The sequence below is a fragment of the Bombyx mori genome, chromosome 15, assembly GCF_030269925.1.
Source record: "Bombyx mori chromosome 15, ASM3026992v2".
Classification (NCBI taxonomy): Eukaryota; Metazoa; Arthropoda; class Insecta; order Lepidoptera; family Bombycidae; genus Bombyx; species Bombyx mori.
In genome coordinates, this window is record NC_085121.1 from 4347321 (window position 1) to 4369970 (window position 22650).

The 22650-nt window shown below is 37.3% G+C and overlaps 1 protein-coding gene across 1 annotated transcript in view; it reads right to left on the bottom strand.

The window, feature by feature from the left end:
* Nucleotides 1-22650, bottom strand: part of LOC100306947 (cacophony) — a 57132-nt gene that overhangs the window by 16518 nt on the left and 17964 nt on the right. The window contains 17 exon segments of the mRNA XM_062672438.1: nucleotides 139-292; nucleotides 955-1046; nucleotides 7461-7643; nucleotides 8492-8575; nucleotides 10350-10460; nucleotides 11775-11939; nucleotides 12528-12729; nucleotides 13969-14112; nucleotides 15436-15702; nucleotides 16701-16880; nucleotides 17728-17850; nucleotides 18695-18801; nucleotides 19478-19567; nucleotides 19767-19823; nucleotides 20082-20255; nucleotides 21055-21267; nucleotides 22228-22442. Of these exon segments, the coding sequence (XP_062528422.1) occupies nucleotides 139-292; nucleotides 955-1046; nucleotides 7461-7643; nucleotides 8492-8575; nucleotides 10350-10460; nucleotides 11775-11939; nucleotides 12528-12729; nucleotides 13969-14112; nucleotides 15436-15702; nucleotides 16701-16880; nucleotides 17728-17850; nucleotides 18695-18801; nucleotides 19478-19567; nucleotides 19767-19823; nucleotides 20082-20255; nucleotides 21055-21267; nucleotides 22228-22442 (2561 nt within the window).

Here is a 22650-nt window from a genome sequence, read left to right on the forward strand (position 1 = left end):
TCACGGCAGAAATAGGCAGGGTGGTGGTACCTACTCGTGCGGACTCACAAGGGCTCCTACCACCAGTAATTTTTTTTTTTTAAATAATATAAGGCATAATGCGCTTAAGAGTAATAACCAAAATGAAATCGTACTTACGAGAAATGAACAAAAGAAAATGAACGATACAAAGTATGCATAAGCGAGGGTGCTTCCGCAAGCTTCGTGTGGCGGTTTGCCAGCGCGCCCGTCACATTTGGCTGGTTTGAGGCACGCTAACATGATATTAGGCCACGATTCACCTGTGGCACACCTGAAAACCATAGATCAAAGTCATTAAATGCTTTTTAGTGGAACGAAGTTGCTTATGGGACGATGCGGACGGGAACCCTAACCGGGAAAAAACGTCCGTAACGTAAGATTTTTAGTAATGCACACAGTGTACGACTTAAGTTTGTAATAACGTACAAAAAATAACATATTTTTTTATCATTGGCCCCGATCTCAGAGCGTTCGTTTGCGCAATACACTAACTCTTATGCAAACAACCGTGAATGAAGTGTACCACAATAAGTTTACACGTTACCGAATGACCGTGGGTTGTTGCGAAACCTCCAGTTTTATTTTCTCTATTCCTCGAATAGAACTTAAAATTAATATTTTTATAATAAGTAACTTCGTTTCTATTCGGTGTCCCACGACACCACACGTCTTTTTTTTTATTAAGTAACATTGACAAAGGTTTTGATCAATTAGCTCGAACGATTATAATATTGGGCGTATCATGAGGTCGCACGGGTACCACCATCTTGCCTATTTCCGCTGTTAAGCCCTCAGGCATTACGTTTTGAAGGAACAGAGAGCCATTTTACAGAAAAGAGATGAGTGAGCTGACAAGTCGTCTGTCGATCAACCCAAAACCCATCTAGAACCATTTTAATTATCTATTCACACAAATATTCTTTGACTGATTACCTGAACAGAAGCATCAGGGCTTGAATAAAGCTCTGAAAGTTATTATGCCTATTTATGTCTTGCTCGGGCGTTAATTCTATATTTCCAAACACCTGAAAAAAAAGCGCAGTTTAATTAAAACTGGTCTTAATTCTATTGTTTGGCATAATCAACATTGCGAGTAACATTTTCATTAACATTAGTTATAATCACACACAACGCTTACAGCATATACCTTTTTTTTTTTTTAATACAGGCAAAACAGGACGGAAAATCCATCATGGACACCCGAAAATGGAGGGCTCGGGTATTGCTGGACTCCTACCAGCTAAAACCTCTAATTTTGCCTTCCCAATTATTTCCCATGTCGTTGACATGGCTCTTAATATTACGTTTGGATTTATTTATTTATTTTTATTTTTACCTAATGTAAGGGCTATGGATCGGGAGTTTTTACTTAATTTTCGCGTACAGTCTTACAATCCTAAAGCTTACACATCTATTTTTATAAATCGTTTAAATTTTTACATAATGGTCTTTTTTCAGGTTATATTTCTTATGCTAACACAATTAGTCTAACTATCTAATACAATTTTTATGATATACAATTTATACTTACTATATATTGCTATCATAGTTTGCTTTCACTTGTTTCTATTATTTTTTTTTTTTTTTTTTTTTAATCTTTATTTAAGGAGATTATTCACTTAGTGAATATGTCACTCCATTGTGCAACAAAAGATAGTAACAAAAAATTATATAAAAAAATAAAGAAAACTGTTATCGTCTCTGAAGGCCCATCAACACTATTTTATAAAGTGACTTAGCCATTTCGGATTCCGGAAAGGCTAATACGCAATTTACACCTCCAACTTGTCGGAAATCTGTATGTTTTGCAAAGAATTGTTGTCTCAAATCATCATTCCGCGCACACTCCATCATAATGTGAAAAGCGTCTTCCACTACATCACAAACTGAACATTTGGGATCAGGAGCCTTCCCCATTAAATGAGCAAATTTATTGAGTGGGATGTGCCCGGAACGAAGTCTGAAAACAGTCACTAGGGTGGTTCTATTAAGGTTACAAGAATCAAACCATGGCGTTTTCCATGGTAGACTTTGAATTGTTTTGTACCACACGCCTTTTTCCAAAGACCTTTCATCGAAGTATACCTTCCATAGACGATAACATTCCTCTCTTACTAAGTTGACACAATCGGTATAATTAGGAACTATGTTCAATGGTACACCATCACTAGAAGCTTCCTTAGCTAACTTATCCACCCTTTCGTTGCCACACAAACCGATGTGAGAAGGTATCCATTGCAATATCACTTCTTTACCGTTCGCTTTTAAGTTATGTATCTGCTCAATAATTGTATAAGCAACTGGATTGCCCCTAACACCATAAACGCATCGGTTTAAGTGTTGCAGCGAACTACGAGAATCAGTAAGTATTACAAACTTATCAGAGTCCACTGAGCTAGCATATGATATAGATTCTAAAATGGCTAGTAGTTCTATGTGCATAATTGACACTCGTACATCTGAGATAATATTGAATTTCATACAATTTCCGGTTTGTGGGTCAAATACAGCAGCTCCCATATTTAGATTATTTTCTATTGATCCATCTGTATACAAATGGTAGTAGGATGAATAGTGGTTCTCTAGATGACGTACGCAGCTGTTACGTAACATAAAATGGTTATAACTACGCTTAGGCTCATTCATTCCTTCAATGTTAAGTTTAATTAGGTCGCATAGGTTGTATGCACTGATCCATAATCTTAAAGCGAACATTCCTAACTGATCTCTACAGTGAATGACTATGTTGCGGAAACTGTTATGAATACAAACTAGCAGTGGTGTCTTTTTGTCTTTCCAATATCTAGAAGACATAAGGGAATTGAGTTGGTCTAATAGTACAATAGAGGTGTTGCCTGTTATTGATTTAGATTTAAGCCATAATTTTCCAGCTAGATATCTTCTACGAGTCTGAAGAGGTGGTAAACAAAGTTCGCTCTCCATAACATGTATTGGAGTACTCTTAACAAAGCCTCCTATAATGCGCATTGCCTGATTTTGAATTTTACTGAGTTTAACTAAATTTGAATCACAGCTGTTATCATAGAAACAACTTGCATAATCTAGACGGCTTCGTATGATTGATATATATAGCCTGCGAAGATGAGCAGGGTGGACTCCCCATCCCGACCCCGCCAACACTTTAAAAACGTTAAGAAATTTACAAACATTTTGATAAAGTTCATTTATGTGCTTATTCCATCTCAGAGATCTATCCATCCACAAACCAAGGTATTTAAAACTATCTACTTCGCTCAGTGGTGTACCATTTACTAAAATATTTGCTTGTAATACCTTCCGGCCTTTTCTAAAAACACATATTTTACTTTTTGTAGCAGAAATGTTAAGGCCCAATTCATCTAGATTTTTTATTACAAGGTTGAGAGATCTTTGCAGACGGTTTCTAGCCGTATTCATATCGCTGTCTGTTACATAGAGGACAAAGTCATCAGCATATTGGGCTACACATATATCTTGAATAATATGACAAATTTTGTAAGTTGCTACGTTAAACAATAGAGGTGATAAAGGATCGCCTTGAGCTAAACCTCGTCCTGTATGTCTGCTAATGTACGAGTCATCAGTTTTGATTTTTAAAACCCGTAGGCTTAGAAATTTCCACAAATATAAACAGAATTTTGCCCCTACCCCAAGACCATCTAGTTTATTAAGTAAAGCATTGATTTCAACATTATTATAAGCGTTATCCAGGTCGAGAAAACAAGCCATGGTGAAATTGTCTCTAGAAAAACCAATCTGAACTCTTGAAACCATTCGGCTTAAAACATCTAGACAAGACCTTGATTTACGAAAACCTACTGTTTCATTAGAGAAAATGTTATTTTTTTCCAGAAACCATTCCAATCTTCTGCATAAAATTAGATGAAACACTTTGCACACGCATGACATAAGAGAAATAGGTCGCAAAGAAGAAGCGGAGGACGGATCACGACCTGGTTTTGGAATCGGAAAAATATAAATCTCACGCCATTGATCAGGAATAATGCCTCCAAAGATAAAGCTATTGTACAAAGAGAGCAGTATTTGTTTGCCTTTAAGAGGTAATCGCTTAATCATAGAAAATGATATATCATCCCATCCAGGGGCGGTATCTTTTGATTTTATATTTACCTCTAACTCATTTAAAGTAATTGGAGCCTCTAAGAAAGGATTCGATGAAACGAATATAGGTTGACATGATTGAACAAACAGAGGACACAAATTATTAAGTAGCGTTTCGGCTTTAGTTGGGTCAACGTAAGCTCTCTCTGATTTGTATCCCTTCAGCCATTTCATTTTGCTCCACAACTCACTCGTATGTGAAACTTCATTTAAGGAATCACAGAATTCGTGCCAATGTTCTCCAGAAGCTTTCCTTAAAAGTTTTTGTGATTCCCTAATACAGTCATTTAAAATGATCAAATTTGACGGAATAGGATTTTTCCTGAAAGTAGCAAGCGCGCGTCTACGTAAAGCAATAGATTTCGATAGATTTGGATTCCAATAAGGTTTTGGGGCAAACTTAGCACAAGGATCTGTGCAAAACTTAATAGATGGGATACACTTATCTGCCGCTTTATTGATCGTGTCAATAAATAAATTATAACCAGTAAAAGGCTCATCCGGAAGAGTAAATTCAGCGAAAGAGTCCGTTAACAGGCTACTATATTCTGTCCAATTGGCTGCTTTAAAATTTCGTTTTTTAAAAGAATTTGAAGAACAACGAAATGCTGAAGTAATTTTAATACACAGGTGGTCGCTTCCTAAAGTCTCATTTGATACTTGCCAATTAAATTTGAAAGCTATATCTGGAGAGGCGAAAGATATATCAGGGCTACTACATTGTAAATTTCCAGCTACCAATTTAATGCGTGTGTGACTACCATCATTTAGAGAAATTAAATTGCATTCGTTTACAATGTCAAACAGTTGGGACCCTCTGCTATCTGTCTTATATGACCAGGTCAGGTGGTGGGCATTAAAGTCCCCCAAAATTAAAGAGTTACTGGTAAATTGGGAAAAGATAGCTTCCCAATCTCTACGGGTTGTACGTACCGATTGTGGGCAGTAAATTCCAATAATACTTTCTAGATAATTACAGTTAAATAGCCTAACAGAAATAATTTCTATCCCAGAATTTATGTTAGTTTGTATTAATTGTGATCTAATGGATTTGTGACAAAAAATTGAGACACCGCCGTAACCATCGCACCGATCTTTTCTAAAAATATTGTAACCACTAACTCTTAATTCGCTTTGTGGCTCCAACCAACATTCACTAACAACAGCGACATGAATTTTTTCTTGATTTAAAAGATGTTTGAAATCTAGAAGCTTGGGCCTCAAACTTTGTGCATTCCACTGAATTAGTTTAAAATTAATTATTTTGTCAGATCCGTTAGCCATTGATAGAATCGAAAATTAAAGTAAACCACTTTTTAAACGTTGATGCATCTGGTAAATTAATTAACATTACATTAATCGTCCAGTCTAATAGATAATTGATACATAGTTTGAATTTAACACTCCAAGGCTTATTACTGCAAAATACTACCTCTTTAAGTTTGTACAGAACCTCCATAATTGAAATATCAGACCCCGAGTGAGTCTTCCTAGTACGGTCACGTCGAAAATATTTAGATGTATCGTGTAGTATCGTTTGTGGTTTAGGATCTTGCGTCGTTGAAGTAGAAGGTATATGCGGGTGACAGGACCCCGCCTGCCCCGCGTCTTGATTTCCCTCCTTGATAGGTCCACTAGTATCAGAGCTGGTCTCCGACGCTTGTGATGACGCATCCCAATCATGAATGGACTGATCCGACGAAAAACGCTGCTTCCTTTTTTTAGATTTTCTTTTATTTTTTTTGGAACTCTTCAAATGTTCGTTAGAAAAAAGTGTATTATTTTCATCTTGAGTTATCTTAGACACGACGGATGCATATGAATTCTTATTACGTGGGTCAGTAGGAAAGGTAGTGTTCTGCGTTGTATAAGTGATATTCTCACTCGTTTCTCTGTGAACAGCTGGTGAAAAAGGTGGTACGTACATCAATGAAGCCTTGCGGTACGTACAGTTAAATTCCGACATGATTTCTCTTATTCTTCTTTCCTTCAAATATATTGGGCAGGTCTTAGCTAGGGCCATATGGTTACCTTTACAATTTATACATTTGAAGGAATTGGTCTCGCAATTAGGGTGATGTTTCCCACATTTAGGGCAGAATATTTTTGTAGAAGGACAATATTTGGCACTATGACCAAAACGCCAGCAATTTGAGCATTGTGTTACGGGGAAAATATATGCTTCGACTTTTACCCTTGTATTGAATAAATATACATATTCCGGAAGTGAGTTACCCTTGAAGCTGAGGCGAATGGTTTCACTGTCTATCCATCCTGGCGAAGCCGGGTTCCGTTTATTCAATCGTTTGATCGCTACTATTTCGCAATTATTGCTGGTCCTAATGTTTTCCATAAGGTCATCCTCAGATATGCCTATTTCCATGTTTTTGACAATTCCATAAGAGATATTTACTTCCCATGAATTTTGAATCCTCCAGCCTTGTTCTTGAATTTCAGGACATGCCGCGAATTTTTCGGAAAAAGCTATGTCCTCAAATGCTAGAAGGACTTTAAAAGCATTAATATATTTCACACGAGTTATACCACCAATATTAAGTCGATGAAATAATTTGGCCAATGCGAATTGTTTTGGTAGCTGATTTTTGCTCGAGATGCAAACATCAACGGAGTTCGGTTTCCAGCGTTTTGCCTTGGACCTCTTTACTACTGTCCAATCTTCTTCATTCTCTTCATTTTGTCTAATATTGTACTCAGTCTCCATCAAGTCTTCTTCTTCTACTTCTCCAGATTTATTGTGCTGTTCATCAATACTTTCTTCGTCTTCATTTCTTCTTGATTGTATTCGTTCATCTTCCATATTTTGTCTACTCATATTAGCTTCCATCTTGTTGCTCTCAACAGTCTCGTTTGCTTTTTCACTCATAGTGCACTAGGATTATAGTCGTACACCTCATTGACCAGAATACGGACGGACTGCGCCCGAGCGCAGTCCCGATTTAGTCAATAATCCCGTCCTCGATTGAAGGTAACACAAAACAATATTTGAATAAAACAAAAACCAAATTATAGACACGTGCGCAATCACTCGCGTATTCAGATAGATATACGTTATACGTCCAAATACCCGTCCGCTCTGTTCGGCTGCCAGCGGGCGACTCTTGTTTCTATTTAAGATTCTATTTGCTATTTTTAAACAATACTTTCTAATATATTTTCTCTTAATCAACTCCGGTAAATTTCTAGCAACCATTGTCGTATTTAATATTTTCTCGACGCAGCATATACCTTTGAGCCCTTGGCCACTACAGTTACTGGTTACACGTTTGTGATAAAATATTGCATACAAAAGTACGTACCTGCATTCCGATGATGGCGTAAATGAAAAACAGCATCGCGATGAGAAGGCACACGTAGGGTAAGGCTTTGAAACTCTGCACGAACGTCCAGAGAAGTATCCGGATGGTGTAACCCTGTCTGAGCAGCTTGATCAGTCGAGCGGCCCGAAACAAGCGAAGGAAGCCGACGTTGAAAGTGTTCTCCTAAAAACGCAATCCTCTAATATACAAATACTATCAAACAAACGATATACGACTAAAGAATCTTCTTTTTCTCCACCTTATCCCACTAGGTGGGGGTCAGCACATACGACTACAGAATAATAAATATATATAAATATTCAAATCGGTTAAGATGATGGACTGCTTTCCACGCAAACTATTTAAAAAAACTATTAGTTACAAAGAAGTATTCGAAACTATAATTAGATCGATTAAAATTTCTAAAACAGCAATGTAATTTGTAATAAAATAAAACATTCAATTAGTAAAGTTATCGACTACTTTATTGTACATACTAGGTAACTTTAGAACTATTTGGATATTATGACGAACGAATGGCATCTAGCAGAGTTATTTACATATAAATACTCTAACAAATCACCACATAATATTTAACGTTTACGACTAGAAATATTAAAAACCCCTATAGTATTCGGATCGTACATTGAGCTACAAAAATCACTAGATATCGTAAAAGTTATGGTTTTCTAAAATAATCTAGCACTACATATTTTGATGTTAATTAACAAACAAATTATTTAACACACTGTCTAGATCAGTATACAATCTGGCAAATATATCTAAACGTCATTAGCTATTGGATTTGTTTCGTTACCTGCTGACACGATAGGTCAGCGCAATTTTCAGCAAGGTCAGTCTGTAATCAGGATATGTTTATCTTCACTTTAATTCGAATGAAACTTACAAAAATATAAAAAATAATTTAAACATTGAAGCTCTTAAAATCAGAACACGTGTTAAGTGAAATATCAGAGACTTGATGTAGAGCTGTTTAAAGTATACTCGTAATTAAAATAAGGCATACTTACGCCAAACTCCATAATTAGGGCGTCAATAATACTTCCAATGACCGTGATGAAGTCAAAAGTATTCCACGGGTCTTTGAAAAAATTCTGGAAACACAAAAACGTCTTAATAAATTTGCATTAAGTTCATTAAAATAAAATTTAAGTTTAAGTAAATTTTTCAGATTTGATATCAAGTAACAACATATTTGAATTTCTTTGAAATATAAAGTAATCGATAAATTAAAATGAGTACATAAATTATATAATATTTTCCACTTTATTGCAAAATTATTATTAAGAGGGCCTTACGTACCTAATGAGTGGCTTTTTGAAAATTTATCAAAATATAATTTAGGTTAAGTTAGGAAATAAAAGCAGAAATCGATTGAAAATTCTCAAATACAAATGTACACTTTCTATCATGGCCATAATTTCGCACATGTATTATTTATTGAATTCTGAGGAATAAAATGATACAGGACAGGAGCTAGGAGTCTCTCTATAAAATTAATGAACGATAAATTCAAAAATGGTCGTCACCTAAAATATTAATTATAAAACAAAATCTTTTATTTGATTCCTGTGGTTTAAAATAAGCGGATCGCAAACTCTCTATAAAAACGACTTCTATGCATGTAAATATTCAAGTCAGTATTGAATATTGAACGCTAATCTAAAAAATCATAACGACTATGTTACGAGCAAATATTCATATGGTAGATCGAAACAGCTTCGAGATTGTATGTACACAACATTCGTTAGTTAAAGCATCTCCGGAATATTTAATGAAAATTAAGATAATGATGGTGATGTCAAAATATTTGCTCTCTGATAAATTTATCAAAATGAAACGCGCACGGTTCGGCGACGAATTACCTTAAAACAAAAACAACAAACCGTGTTTTGTAAAATATAAAAACAAAATAAAATAAAATTACATCTGTGTCTTATTCTTACCGTACAACCGAAGGCGATCAGCTTCAGTACAGTCTCGAGAAGGAAGAAGATCGTAAAGACCAGATTCATGAATGTTAACGAGTCCATGAGTAGTGGTGGAGCCTCGTGAAACTACCACAAAATACCAATGTTCTTTTTAAATTTAATATAAATAAAATATGTAAAAATCAATCACGGCCAAATGCTAAACCGATCCGCACATTTCATATCATTTTTTCGTTGATTTGCGATTTCAGAATATAAAATCTCGAACATCGAAATCGCCATTCTGTATCGTCTTCTAGCATTTGGCTTTAAAAATTCAAATCACAATATAATAATATTATATTCCATGGCTTGAACGTGAGTGTCGCAGTTTTGTGAGTGTCTTTTCCCCGATTTATTCGTATCGGTGTCGTTCTGTGAGCGTGTCATTGTGTTTCAGTGGGTCTGTGGTGCACATCCACGCATGCCGTTCATGCAGAGCCAGTGTAAAAGCCGAACACGTATTTCATTCCGTAAGCTTAGAAAGTTAAAATATAAAAAAAAAAATTAAGAATCTTTACATACCTTTACAACGTCACGGTCCAGAAAACTTTTGATCGAAGCACTCATTACCGCTTACCTTAATTCAACAGGAAACATTTGCCAGCAGCGTTGAAAAAAAAACACGTGCACAATAGAACGTGCAGCATGCTGCAGTAGACAAAGCCATGCTCGACAGTGCAAATAAATACTCTTATAAAATGTTCAGAGAGATAGTAGAGTCGGGTGGTAATTAGGAAGGGATTAAAAATACTTGTTTCGTAATATTCCCATTCAGTCATGTAAATAGACAAAAACACAATATTAAATAAACGAACAGAAAGAGTACATTTGTATGTATCGTATCTGTTTCTGTTGATAGCCTATGTATCAGTTTCAACTGTGTTAGTGTACTTACTTTCACACCGTAAGCGATGATTTTCAACACCGTTTCCACGGAAAACATTCCAGTAAACCCCATATTCGAATACTTGAGGAAATCCGCGTAGTCGTCATTTTGATGATAGTACTGCCGTTTGGTAATCAAGTGCCGGGAGTAATTGACAAACCCAAGGCAATGAAAATACATTTGTTACTTTAAATAGGTATTGTGATGTGGGTATTCGGTACTCGAGAAAACTTGTTAGGACTTTAATGTAGGTTTGAGTGATCTATCGTTAGTTGAATTTACAGCATGTACATACGTATATAAATAAACTGATTAAGTTGTTAGGAATTTGCGAGGAATGTACTCTATGGGGAACGGAGTTAACATAAGAGCACTGACAGGGACACAATGGTAAGTGAAAGCTTGATTAAATCGACGTCTAATCGTCATGTATCTTGAATATAAGTTCGTTTCTAAACGAATGGGAATTTAAAGAGATAGAAGAATTGATCAGACTTCATTTTAGATTTTCAATAATACAATCAAATCGAATCATGTTTTGGTGATTATAATTTTGAATAGTTCCCAATCACAATGAAGCAGCCGATAGCCACCATTTATATCGCCTGGCAGTAGGCCATTCCACCAAGCATGCATAACCTCCACATAAATAAATTTAGACATATAGTTTGAACCACATCATGCAACACGTACAACACATATGGCCCATGCCACATCTTAGTTCCTAACCGGAGATGTGCTTTACGATCACGGCTCGTCGTGTAACATATGCCATAAATGTGCCGAAAGAATATTCCGTGCAGTAAACACTTATACAACATACATTATATGAAATGAACAGCAAGCAAGGACTCACAAGGATTACTGAACAAAAACCACACAGGATTAACGAAAAATATAACGTTAGCGATACACCTTGAATGTCGGGATTGGCTCAGTAGTTGTCCGAGGGCGCATTCCGATGCAGTGTACCGACACGGAATGCGGTGGCTACATTCAAGTTTGTACATAAAATTGTGAATGTGTGTTTGTGTGTCTGTGTCAGTGTGTATGTCCTCGTATTTAATGTCTCTGGGGCGGTTCCCGTACTTTAATATATTCAGTGTAAATACATTATTATAATATTAAGTGCCAACACATACTATGGACATGTACAACAATTATCGCTTTAGCCAACACGTTAGGCGGCAATCTTTTAAGTACGTTTCAAGTGTTTGTGCTGGTTTCTGTGGGTCAGGGTTAACACGCTAGTCTATTTCATGTTCGTACGTGCCTCGTGAGTCGGCTAATTGTTTTCAGCAACTACTTTATCTTTGGTCTTCTACTTTTCACATTATAAAGTGCTTTAATTATCTTTTTAGAGAGATTTCAATATTTTATCGTTGTTATAATTACGTTTAATTCTAAAATACAGAAGCCACGACATATACATACCTTCATCATGAGCAATAACGTATTGAGGACAATGAGGGTCATGATGAGATACTCGAAGGGCGTGGAAACGACTATTCTCCAAACTTTGTACTTAAAACTCGCCCTTTTACTTGGCATGTACCTTTCGAGAGGTCTCGCTTCTATCGTGAAGTCTATACATGATTTCTGGAGACAACAGATAATATTATCACGTTTTTAAAAAACATTTTCTCAAATTAACAAGGCTGGGTCGTTGTAGGTAGATAGTGATTTGTGGTAGAGCGTATTATATACGTCCGAACTGGTAAGTACCATAATTGTGTCCATTTCTGCCGTGAAGCAGTCATGGGTTCCGATTTTAAGTGCAGAACAACAGTTCGACTTTATCTCTCAAGGTTATGTCTATGGGCTCCAGTAGTCTGTTGACTATAAGTCGAATAAGTTTTTTTAATATTTTTATTGCATAAATGGGTGGATGAGCTCACAGCCCATTTGGTGTTAAGTGGTTACTGGAGCCCATAAACATCTATGACGTAAATGCGCCACCCACCTTGAGATATCTGTTCTAAGGTCTCAGTATAGCTACAACGGCTGCCCCGCCCTTCAAACCTAAACGCATTGCTGCTTCACGGCAGAAATAGGCAGGGTGGTGGTACCTACCCGCGCGGACTCACAAGAGGTCCTACCATCAGTAAAAAAATCTTCCGAGTAATTAATTCAATTATAATTATAGATATTTGAGTATAGATAACAAAACAGATTTAAATCGCTTACCTGATTCTTATCGATTTCGCCGTCTTGCAATTCCGCTTCGCCCTGCTCTTGAAACGTTATAATAATCAGAGCTACGAATATGTTAACGAAGAAGAATGGAAACACCACGAAGTAAACTATATAAAATATGGACATTTCTATACGAAAATTTTGTATGGGTCCCCTTTCTTCGTACGTTGCGGCCATCGAGTTCTGTAGTACTCTGCGAAAGACGATTAAATTGAGAAATATGTCATTATTTTGAAAGAGCTCAATTTAATATTGCTTAATGTCAAAATATGAAATAGGATGAGCCTTTATCTCTGTATCTAGATTATTGGAAGAGGAAGTACTTCCTTTGCAGGAAGAGGAGCATACGGTACACCTGATTTTAAGTAATCATCATCACTCATATCAGCAGTGTCAAAGACATAGCGCTCTGCTGCAAACAGACAAAGACAAAACATTTGGTAACGGTAGGCAGCGGCTTGGCTCTGCCCCTGGCATTACTGACGTCCACGGGCGACGGTAACCACTCACCATCAGGTGGGCCGTATGCTCTTCTGCCTACAAGGACAAGAAAAAAAAGTCAAATAGCATTATCTTCTCCTATACCTAACTAATTTTCTTTTTCTTTGTTGCTTAATATACCAAAAAAAATATCCATTCCTTATCCGTTATTCTTCTTTACATTTTCAATAATAAAACAAATGAGAACATGAAATGAATCTAAGTCTTGAGATGCCAGTGATTATGGTCGAATTTCGGTCGCTGGGCTGATAGAAATGCAGTTAGGAAGACGAAGAGGTGTCTAGAGAGAGAGAAAGCACTTGCAAAGATCGTTCTAGTCCCATGACGGGTTCTGGGAGAGACTTAATACGTTCGACAAGCACAATCTGAGACACCTCAAAAATATATTTTTATAAATTACGTACATAAACAAAGGCAGGGAATAAAGGATCTTTATTTTCCTAATAACTCCAAGACTATATGACGATTACGACCACTCTGTCAAGAGTGCGACACGGTTGAGATTTTTTTTTATTTATTCAATATAAGTTTATTCGAGTAATTAAAATAATAGTAAAATAATTAGATTCCATTGATTTAGTTGAGGTTAAATTTAAATGATCTCCCATAGATGAACCAAAATTGCTGATATAGCCCGTGGTATTAGCAAGCTGAAGTAGCAGTGGGCAGGTCACATAGCGCGAAGATCGGACGGCCGATGGGGCAGAAAGATCCTCGAGTGGAGACCACGTACTGGCAAACGCAGTAAGGGACGGCCACCTACGAGTTGGACCGACAGCCTGGTGAAAATTACAGGGTCACGTTGGATGCAGGTGGGAACGGACCGGCCGCACTGGACATCAGTTGGAGAGGCCTATGTTCAGCAGTGGACAGTAGACAGGCTGAGATGATGGTGATGATGATGATGATGATGATAGTTGAGGTTACGTACTGTGGCCATCCTTCACCCGTCTGTACAGCGAACAACGTCAGCATGGCGGAGGCGACGTTGTCGTAGTGGAAGGACTGCGTCGTCCACGTCCGCCTGTGGATGCGCGGCAGTAAGCTGTTCGATTCGTACACGAAGTACGACCCTCTGTAATTAAAACTCCTCTTTATTACTGCTCTGAATAGATGAACGAACATTTGCCTCATTAGGTATGTGCCGCCTACCACCTTCAAATATAAAGTCGATAATTGTATGGGATAAAGGCCTAAAGGATAAAACGTCCGGTGCATTCGTATATAGCGATGCAACGATGTTTGAATCCCGCAGGCGGGTACCAATTTTTCTAATGAAATACGTACTTGACAATTGTTCACGATTGACTTCCACGGTGAAGGAATAACATCGTGTAATAAAAATCAAACCCGCAAAATTATAATTTGCGTAATTACTGGTGGTAGGACCTCTTGTGAGTCCGCACGGGTAGGTACCACCACCCCACCTATTTCTGCCGTGAAGCAGTAATGCGTTTCGGTTTGAAGGGTGGGGCAGCCGTCGTAACTTTACTGAGACCTTAGAACTTATATCTCAAGGTGTGTGGCGCATTTACGTTGTAGATGTCTATGGGTTCCAGTAACCACTTAACAGCAGGTGGGCTGTGAGCTCGTCTACATACCTAGGCAATAAAAAAAAAAATTATCCACCCTCAGTCGAAGGCTCAATTGTACGGGACGAGTAAATTAGTGGCAGGAATAGGTAGGATTGTGGTACCTACTCGTGCTCTTAATACGCACTATGAAACGCGATCCCACTATCATACTAATAACATTTAGATTTAGAGAAAGTTAGTTTTTAGAACCCAATGACTCTTTTAATCGCCTTTCACGAAACCCAGAGGAAGAAGTGGATAATTATATTCTAAGATATGAAGTTATGACAATTGTATGTTTTTCAGTGAAATCTAACCACGCTTAGTTGTAACTATGGCAAATGTTTGAAAGCAAAACAAAAATTTAATTACGCGCGCACCATTTATTTTGATGGTTTAGAAGAATATCCCACTTATTATTAAATGGTAATTGGAGCTTCAAACGGCACAACATAAATGCCGCCTTCCGTCTTGTTAATGAAGCGGACAACTTCAGTTGGATTTGCACTCTTTCACATGTTCCTCGGCAGAAGTGGGCAAATTGTTGGTAACTGGTACTTACCATTAGGGGCCCACAATGCTATTCCACCAGTAAACTTTCATAAAAGCTATTATATCAATAACAAAATTATTTATAAAAAATAAACGAAGCTTATCATCGAATTTTTTCAAATACCATAAAAACTTACAATCCCCAATGAAAACATATATACATATTTATGTTATCTATAAATTGAAACGAAAAAACTCTATGCTAACAAAAAAAGATGAGTACATTTTTTATTTTAAATAATTATGTGTAGTTAATGTCAAATAATACTTACTGGCAGTCTGTCTTCGTATTCTTACTGATATCCGAGCAGAAAAAAAATTTACCATTAAAAAGTTGCACCGCGATTACGGCGAATATGAATTGAAACAATATGTACACAATGAGAATGTTAATGACGTTCTTCAAAGAGTTCACGACACAGTCGAACACTGCTTTTAGTTTTGGAACACGTTTTATAGTTTTCAACGGTCTTAACACACGTAACACTCTCAACGACTTTATCGTCGACAGATTCTGACCCGCGCCACTTTTAACGCCCCTGAAACAAAACGATAAGGTATTAATTATCTATTTTATTCTATTCTATCAGACCACAGACGTCCACCGCTAAACATAGGCCTCCCGCAAGCCTCGCCACAAAGACCCGCGATGCTTGAATCCAGCGGATCCCCGCGAACCTCAACAGGTCGTCGGTACATCTTATGGCAGGCGTACCCACGTCCTCTTTTCTTTTGAATTTTATATAGGTATAAATTGGAATGCTCAATGGTGTGCAATTGGACAGGCCAGCCATAGGCTGATGATATGACGATATAGTCAGAAATTAAATTTCGCAATCAGGTACATCTCTTTTTCTTGTATAGATGAGTGAACGAACTCACGGTACACCTGGTCTGATATGGTTACCATAACCCATAGACATCATTACTTTTTTTTAATTGCTTAGATGGGTGGACGAGCTCACATCCCACCTGGTGCTAAGTGGTTGCTGGAGCCCATAGACATCTACAACGTAAATGCGCCACCCACCTTGAGATATAAGTTCTAAGGTTGCAGTAAAGTTACAACTGTGCCCCACCCTTCAAAGCGAAACACATTACTGCTTCACGGCAGAAATAGGCAGAGTGGTGGTACCGCGTCCGCGCGGACACAATAGGTCCTACCACCAGTAAAAACTTGAGTTATTCCACTAATTTGAGGCTTAAAATATATACGTCTCAATTGTATAGTATGTTCCATATTATATTTTTGTTTGATTTTTACTACACAATATTATTGCTTCACCATGGAAGTTATTCGTCCACATGAGTTAGAACGTATTTTCTTTAAAAAAATGGTACTAGCCTGCGGGATTTGAATTGGATCTAGAGGTTTTGGCAAAAAGGTCAGTGTAATCAAAGCAATGTTAAAGATGTTAGTAGAAAGTAAAAAAATGTTAGTTGACTCTGTGAATTGTTTCTTGAATTGGCAACAACCTATACTGTCTTAAAAATAGTGCTGACTAAAATGTCTTCGCAATGAGAGAATTCATCATACCCGATCTCGAAGCCAAAGCTGACGAGGGCGCAGATCACGACGGCGGCGTCCATGATGTTCCAGAGGTCGCGGAGGTAGGCACCCGGGTGGAACAGGATGCCAAGATCGATGATCTTCAGCAGCATCTCCACAGTGAAAACGCCCGTGAACGCGTAATCGAAGTAATTTAATATTTCGTTCCTAAGGAATATAGATACGTAGATGTTAAGTGGCCGTGTTCGATCAGTGAACTTTACATACATAATTTTTTTAATACTTTGATGAGCCAACGATTTCACGGCCCTCCCAGTGTCAAATAGGCACCGGAGCCCATAGACATCAACAACGTTAATGCCGCCACCCACTTTGAGACATGAATTGTAAGCCTCAGTTATGTAGTACAACGACGGTCCACCAAACCAGAACGCATTACTGCTTCGCGGTAGAAATAGGCAGTGTGGTCGTACCTATCTATGCAGGCTCATAAGACGCCCTACTACTAGTAAATACGCAAATTAAAATATTTGGGAATTTGATTTTTATTAGATGATATTTCGGTCACCGTGAAAGTCGTGAATATGAGTCAAGTATGCTACGTTAAGTAGGTACGTCTTCCACCGAAACAGTTGAAATGATTAAAAATTTAATTCAAAAGTTTCATTCCATTCTGCATAATTAGACACATTTTTTGTTTTGTCTTTGAATATATCTAAGGTCCATATGACACTGTAGATACCTTTGCTTTTAGGCATCAACAAAACCAAAGGTTCCGTAGACTATTGTTAAGAACTCTCTTGTTTGCTGAGTTCTTTTGTTAGTCACTACAGCTTAGCATAAGATGAAAATAGATACGCGTTTCGACCTATCAGCAAAAAATCCTTGGATTCGCAAGTCAAAACAAGAATGTAGTAATGTTTAAGCATAAGATTGATGAAGATGTTTCTATTAAAGATGATTAATGGGAATGGTTATTTACACGTATCTTCATATTCACATATTCATAATATTCGGATAGATATAAAGAAATTAATGTAAGAACAGAACTAACCATTTGCTTTTTTCGCGTACGGGATCTTCGGCTGCTAAAGCTGCAGAGCTCATACATATAACTACCATGATAAAAAAATCAAAATATCTTAAATTTACAACCCAGTGTGCGCCTCTCCTTATTCTGAAACAAGAAAAATATTGATAAGCCAATAGTCGTCCTTGAACACAAAATTAAAACGAATGAAATAAAATATCAGTTGTAAAATACAAGTTGAATCATTTTTGTATTTTTTATTCAAGAGCTTTTAATAGTCCAAAACATTCACCGGTAAAGACCGATTATTCCGGAGGTAATTTAATTTTCTGAACTACTTTATAAATTTATTAAATCAAAATGCAAGGTAGTTTAATAACCTAAAAATAAGTTTTGTAAATGTAGTAGTACCAAAAGTAAACCAGTAGTATTAGTATGCCCTGGTCAAGTAGCCTCAAACTATTTTTGTGGCGAAATAGTTCTTTAGGCAGGTAGATAGAGCTCTTAATATAATTGACACTTCGACATCACTTGTCAAGTTTGTTGACGGCAATTCCAAGGTGAAATGATTTACCTGTGGACTCCGGTAAAGACTCAACTTTATCAAGAAATCGTCGTGGCCTAAAGCATAAGACGCCCGGTGTTTTTGTATCGAGCGATAGAGCTGTGCCGGTGTTCAAACACCGTAGAGTTATTTAGCTTATTTAGCGCAGCCGAAAATCGTCTTCCACAGTAGCAGAATATAATAAGTTTATAACGTGATAAAATACAATCTCACAAAAAATATGAAATCGTATAACTACTGGTGCTAGAATATATTCCTAATGACATTTTCGCGCGAAGTCAGTCATGTGTCTATAATGCATCTGGGACTTCGACTCCACGTCTGAAGTTAGCCACTTAATGACAGGTAGGCAAGTTCGTCAGTCCATCTACTTTAGTAAATACAATTTTCCTAATATTGCTTGCTCTAGACATCTTAGTAACTCACGGATTAGTAGGTGATAAAATAAACATGGACGAATATGGCAGCATTGGTTTTGGTCCGTCTGGTATCTCTTCATCTTCATCTTTTTTGGCCTCTTCTTTCTTTTTATTCTGTAAAAGTTTTGCATTAACGATAACATTTATTTTGATAACAATAAATGTATTTTGAAATAAAAAACACACGTCGTCATGAAATCTTTGGAAATCGAGAGTTATTAAATTCAAATGTGAGCGCAGCACTACTGAGAAATTTTTGATCGTGAATGTTTTGTTTTCATCGTGAAAATAGCTGTGATGTTAAGGCATATTTATTAAGGTTCAAATCAGCTAAACAATGTTTTCTACAATGTTATGGGAAATACGAACTACTCATAGTATGCTATGAAAATGTTAATGCTTAAACCAAAACAGCATTTTACTGACGTGAAACATCCCAAATAACATGAATATGATTTTTGTTTTAAATTAACCATTTTGGTATAAACGACAAATATTTTTATAAAATACCTATTGTTACAATTTAGCCCACAGAAGCGACATCGACCCGTTGATGATGATCTATTTAAAATATTGTTAATATTGCCTTTTGTGTTGTGTTGATTACAAGATAGTTTAATTCAAGAGATAAACGATTTGGTCTACCATGCTTATTTAGCCATGCTGTGACAAAAAGCCTCATAGTAAGCACCGATAAAGAAGAAGTCTATATGGAATATCAACAATATTTTAAGTCATCAAATTGATAGCACACGATCAAGCATAGCTCAGCCACCATCGCTTGGTTTACCTTCCTACTCGCCGGCGACGACGGACTTAAGTCAACTCCAGGTGGAGTCCCGTCCAACGCGTGTAACGCACCCATCTCTTTCTCCAATTCCTAATTAGTCGGAACAGATTTTCGCACATGAAATTTCGGATATATCCAATCACGGAATTTGTAAAGACGCTCGTGAAGAAGTGGATCATGCTATGACATTGAGATAGTGAATCTACAGAACTCGAAAGCATTGGTAGATAGCGAACTGCCGTGATCGTCTTCGTGTTTTTATTTTTATTTTAAAGAAGCAATTACTTACTTGTTGCTGCTTCTCTTTGTCTTCCTCGACTTGTTCCTCTTCGGCGGCTGTCAGTTCCTGAAATATCACAATTGCAACATTTACACGGAAAGCGGAATTTTACAGATCAGCATTTACGTTCACACAAATAGAACAATTAGCTTCCTCGTCATATAGTACAACATGTAAAGGATTTTGCGTTCGTTGACATCCTAATCGAAATTCATTCATCATTCGATAAACCTAAAGAACGATACACTTCAATACTTTAAATAGGTCAATCTAATTTGGAGGTCAACCAACGAATGCTGCTGAAACGGACGGTGAGATACACACCTGGGCATTAGCCAAGTTGTCGACAGCGATGGCAAGGAACACGTTCAGCAATGTGTAGTTGCCGAATAAGACCAGAACGACAAAGTACAATGAGTACAGCATGCCCTTCTGAATACCTCCTTGAGATTGGATGCCGTGATACATAACCTCGTTCCAATCTTCACCTGTGAGAATCTACACAAAAATTTAACCCTTTAACAATTCGTTGTTTTGTTGTTTTTATTATTTGTTTTTCGCATTTTGAACAGTTGTCACATCTTCTAAACAAGAATGTGGTTAAACCTTTAGACACATTATTTTGTCTTAATTAGCTAGCGATCATTGTTGTCTTCAAACTAGGTGAGGCGTCTTATCCGCACGGGTAGGTATCACCTACCTAAGTACCACCTTGCCTATTCCTGAGACAGCCTTTTTCAATATATACAAGGATTAAACCCCGTGTCTTAATTTGGGTGGCGGTATTCACGTAGATATGACTATGGGCTTCGGTAACTACTTAACATCAGGTGGACTGCAAGTTCGATTCTAAACAATAAAAAAAGAAAAAATTTGAATGCTCGGAAAAAGCAGACAAAAAAGAATATATGCAAATGAAACTGAAATTGACTCAAAGGGAGCTATTATGTTTTTTTTACTACGAAAAGTTAATAAATTTGGTTGATATTATGTGCCTTACTATGTGATGTGATGAGACGAAATGAAAATGGGGTTGGTAAGAGAATGTTAACTATGAATGTGGAAGGACATAGAGGAAGAGGTAGACCTAAGAAGAAATGGATGGATTGCGTGAAAGATTATATGGGTAAGAAGGGAGTGAGCGAAGAAATGGTATATGATAGAAGAGTATGGAAGGAGAAAACATGTTGCGCCGACCTCAGGTGACTGGGAGAAGGGCAGGATAATGATGATTATGTGCCTTATTATAATTATTAATATCGTATCTACTACTAATTGCTTGTTATTGGGTAAGTACCTGGAAGACAGTGAGCAACGCAATAGGAAAGGTGTTGAAGTTGGTCGCCGGCGTGCCCTCCTCGAAGTTGAACTGTCCTCCGAAGAGCTGCATGCCGAGTAGAGCGAAGATAAGAATGAACAAGAACAGCAGGAACAGCAACGAAATGATAGACCTCATTGAGTTCAGTAGAGATATCACCAGGTTCCTTAATGATGACCAATACTTTGTGACCTGCAAAAATAGTTTTGATGTAACTCAAAGCATTGTTCAATTAGTTCTGGTAGTCTTTAGAGTGGAAGTAGATCACAAATGTTTTGCGGCAGAAATATGCTGTTATCATCGTGGCCTAACGGATAAGACGTCCGGTGCATTCGTGTTGAAGCGATACACCGGTGTTCGAATCCCGCAGGCGAGTACCAATTTTTCTAATGAAATACGTACTCAACAAATGTTCATGATTGACTTCCACGGTGAAGGAATAACATCGTGTAATAAAAATCAAACCCGCAAAATTATAATTTGCGTAATTACTGGTGGTAGGACCTCTTGGGAGTCCGCACGGGTAGGTACCACCACCCCGCCTATTTCCGCCGTGAAGCAGTAATGCGTTTCGGTTCGAAGGGTGGGGTAGCCGTTGTAATTATACTGAGATCTTAGAACTTATATCTCGAGGTGGGTGGCGCATTTACGTTGTAGATGTCTATGGGCTCCAGTAACCACTTAACACCAGGTGGGCTGTGAGCTCGTCCATCCATCTAAGCAATAAAAAAAAAATAAAAAAAATAAAAAAAAAATTGGTGTAGCGTTAAAAAAGGCCGCACTTATGTAAAGCAATGTCATTCCTTCATCGCTCCAGTAATTTTTGAACACATGCTAGATATGTATGTGTTAGAAAAAAAAAGCCACTCCACACCATCTACATATATCATAGCTTATTGATAAACCAGGCGGCTTACATCACAGATGCTTCATTAACTAAATTTTCTAGTTCTTGCTAGTTTTTCGGTTTTTTAGTGCTTCTTTTCTAGTTTTGCTGTAGGCAGCGGCTTGGCTCTGCCCCTGGCATTGCTGAAGTCCATGGGCGGCGGTAACCACTCACCATCAGGTTGGCCGTATGCTCGTCTGCCTACAAGGGCAATTAAAGAAAAAAAGAATCTTAGCTAATTTCTTTATTAATATGTTAATAATTACCTTGAATATCCTCAGCAGTCTTAGAGCTCTCAAGACAGAAAGACCAAAGGAACCGCCCTTCACTTCCGACCACACAACCTCGAAGATTGAGCCGGAAATGACAACGCAGTCGAAACGGTTGAAAGAAGATTCGAAGTAAATTCGTGGACCCAGTGCGTACATTTTAACTATCATTTCCATCATAAACAAACCAAGAAATACATACTCTGCATAATCTGAAAAGACAAATAATTTGTTAATAAACGTGACTAACGACTTTAGGACTTATTTGTTAATATTTACTGAACTCTTTAGAGCTTAAGATATAAATTTACTAAGTATGACGATCGATCGATCGATCGATGTCCAATTTTTTGTATTACTATATAATTTTTGGCCAATTTATGTCTAGTATTAAGCATTGTGGAAATTACTTAATAAAAA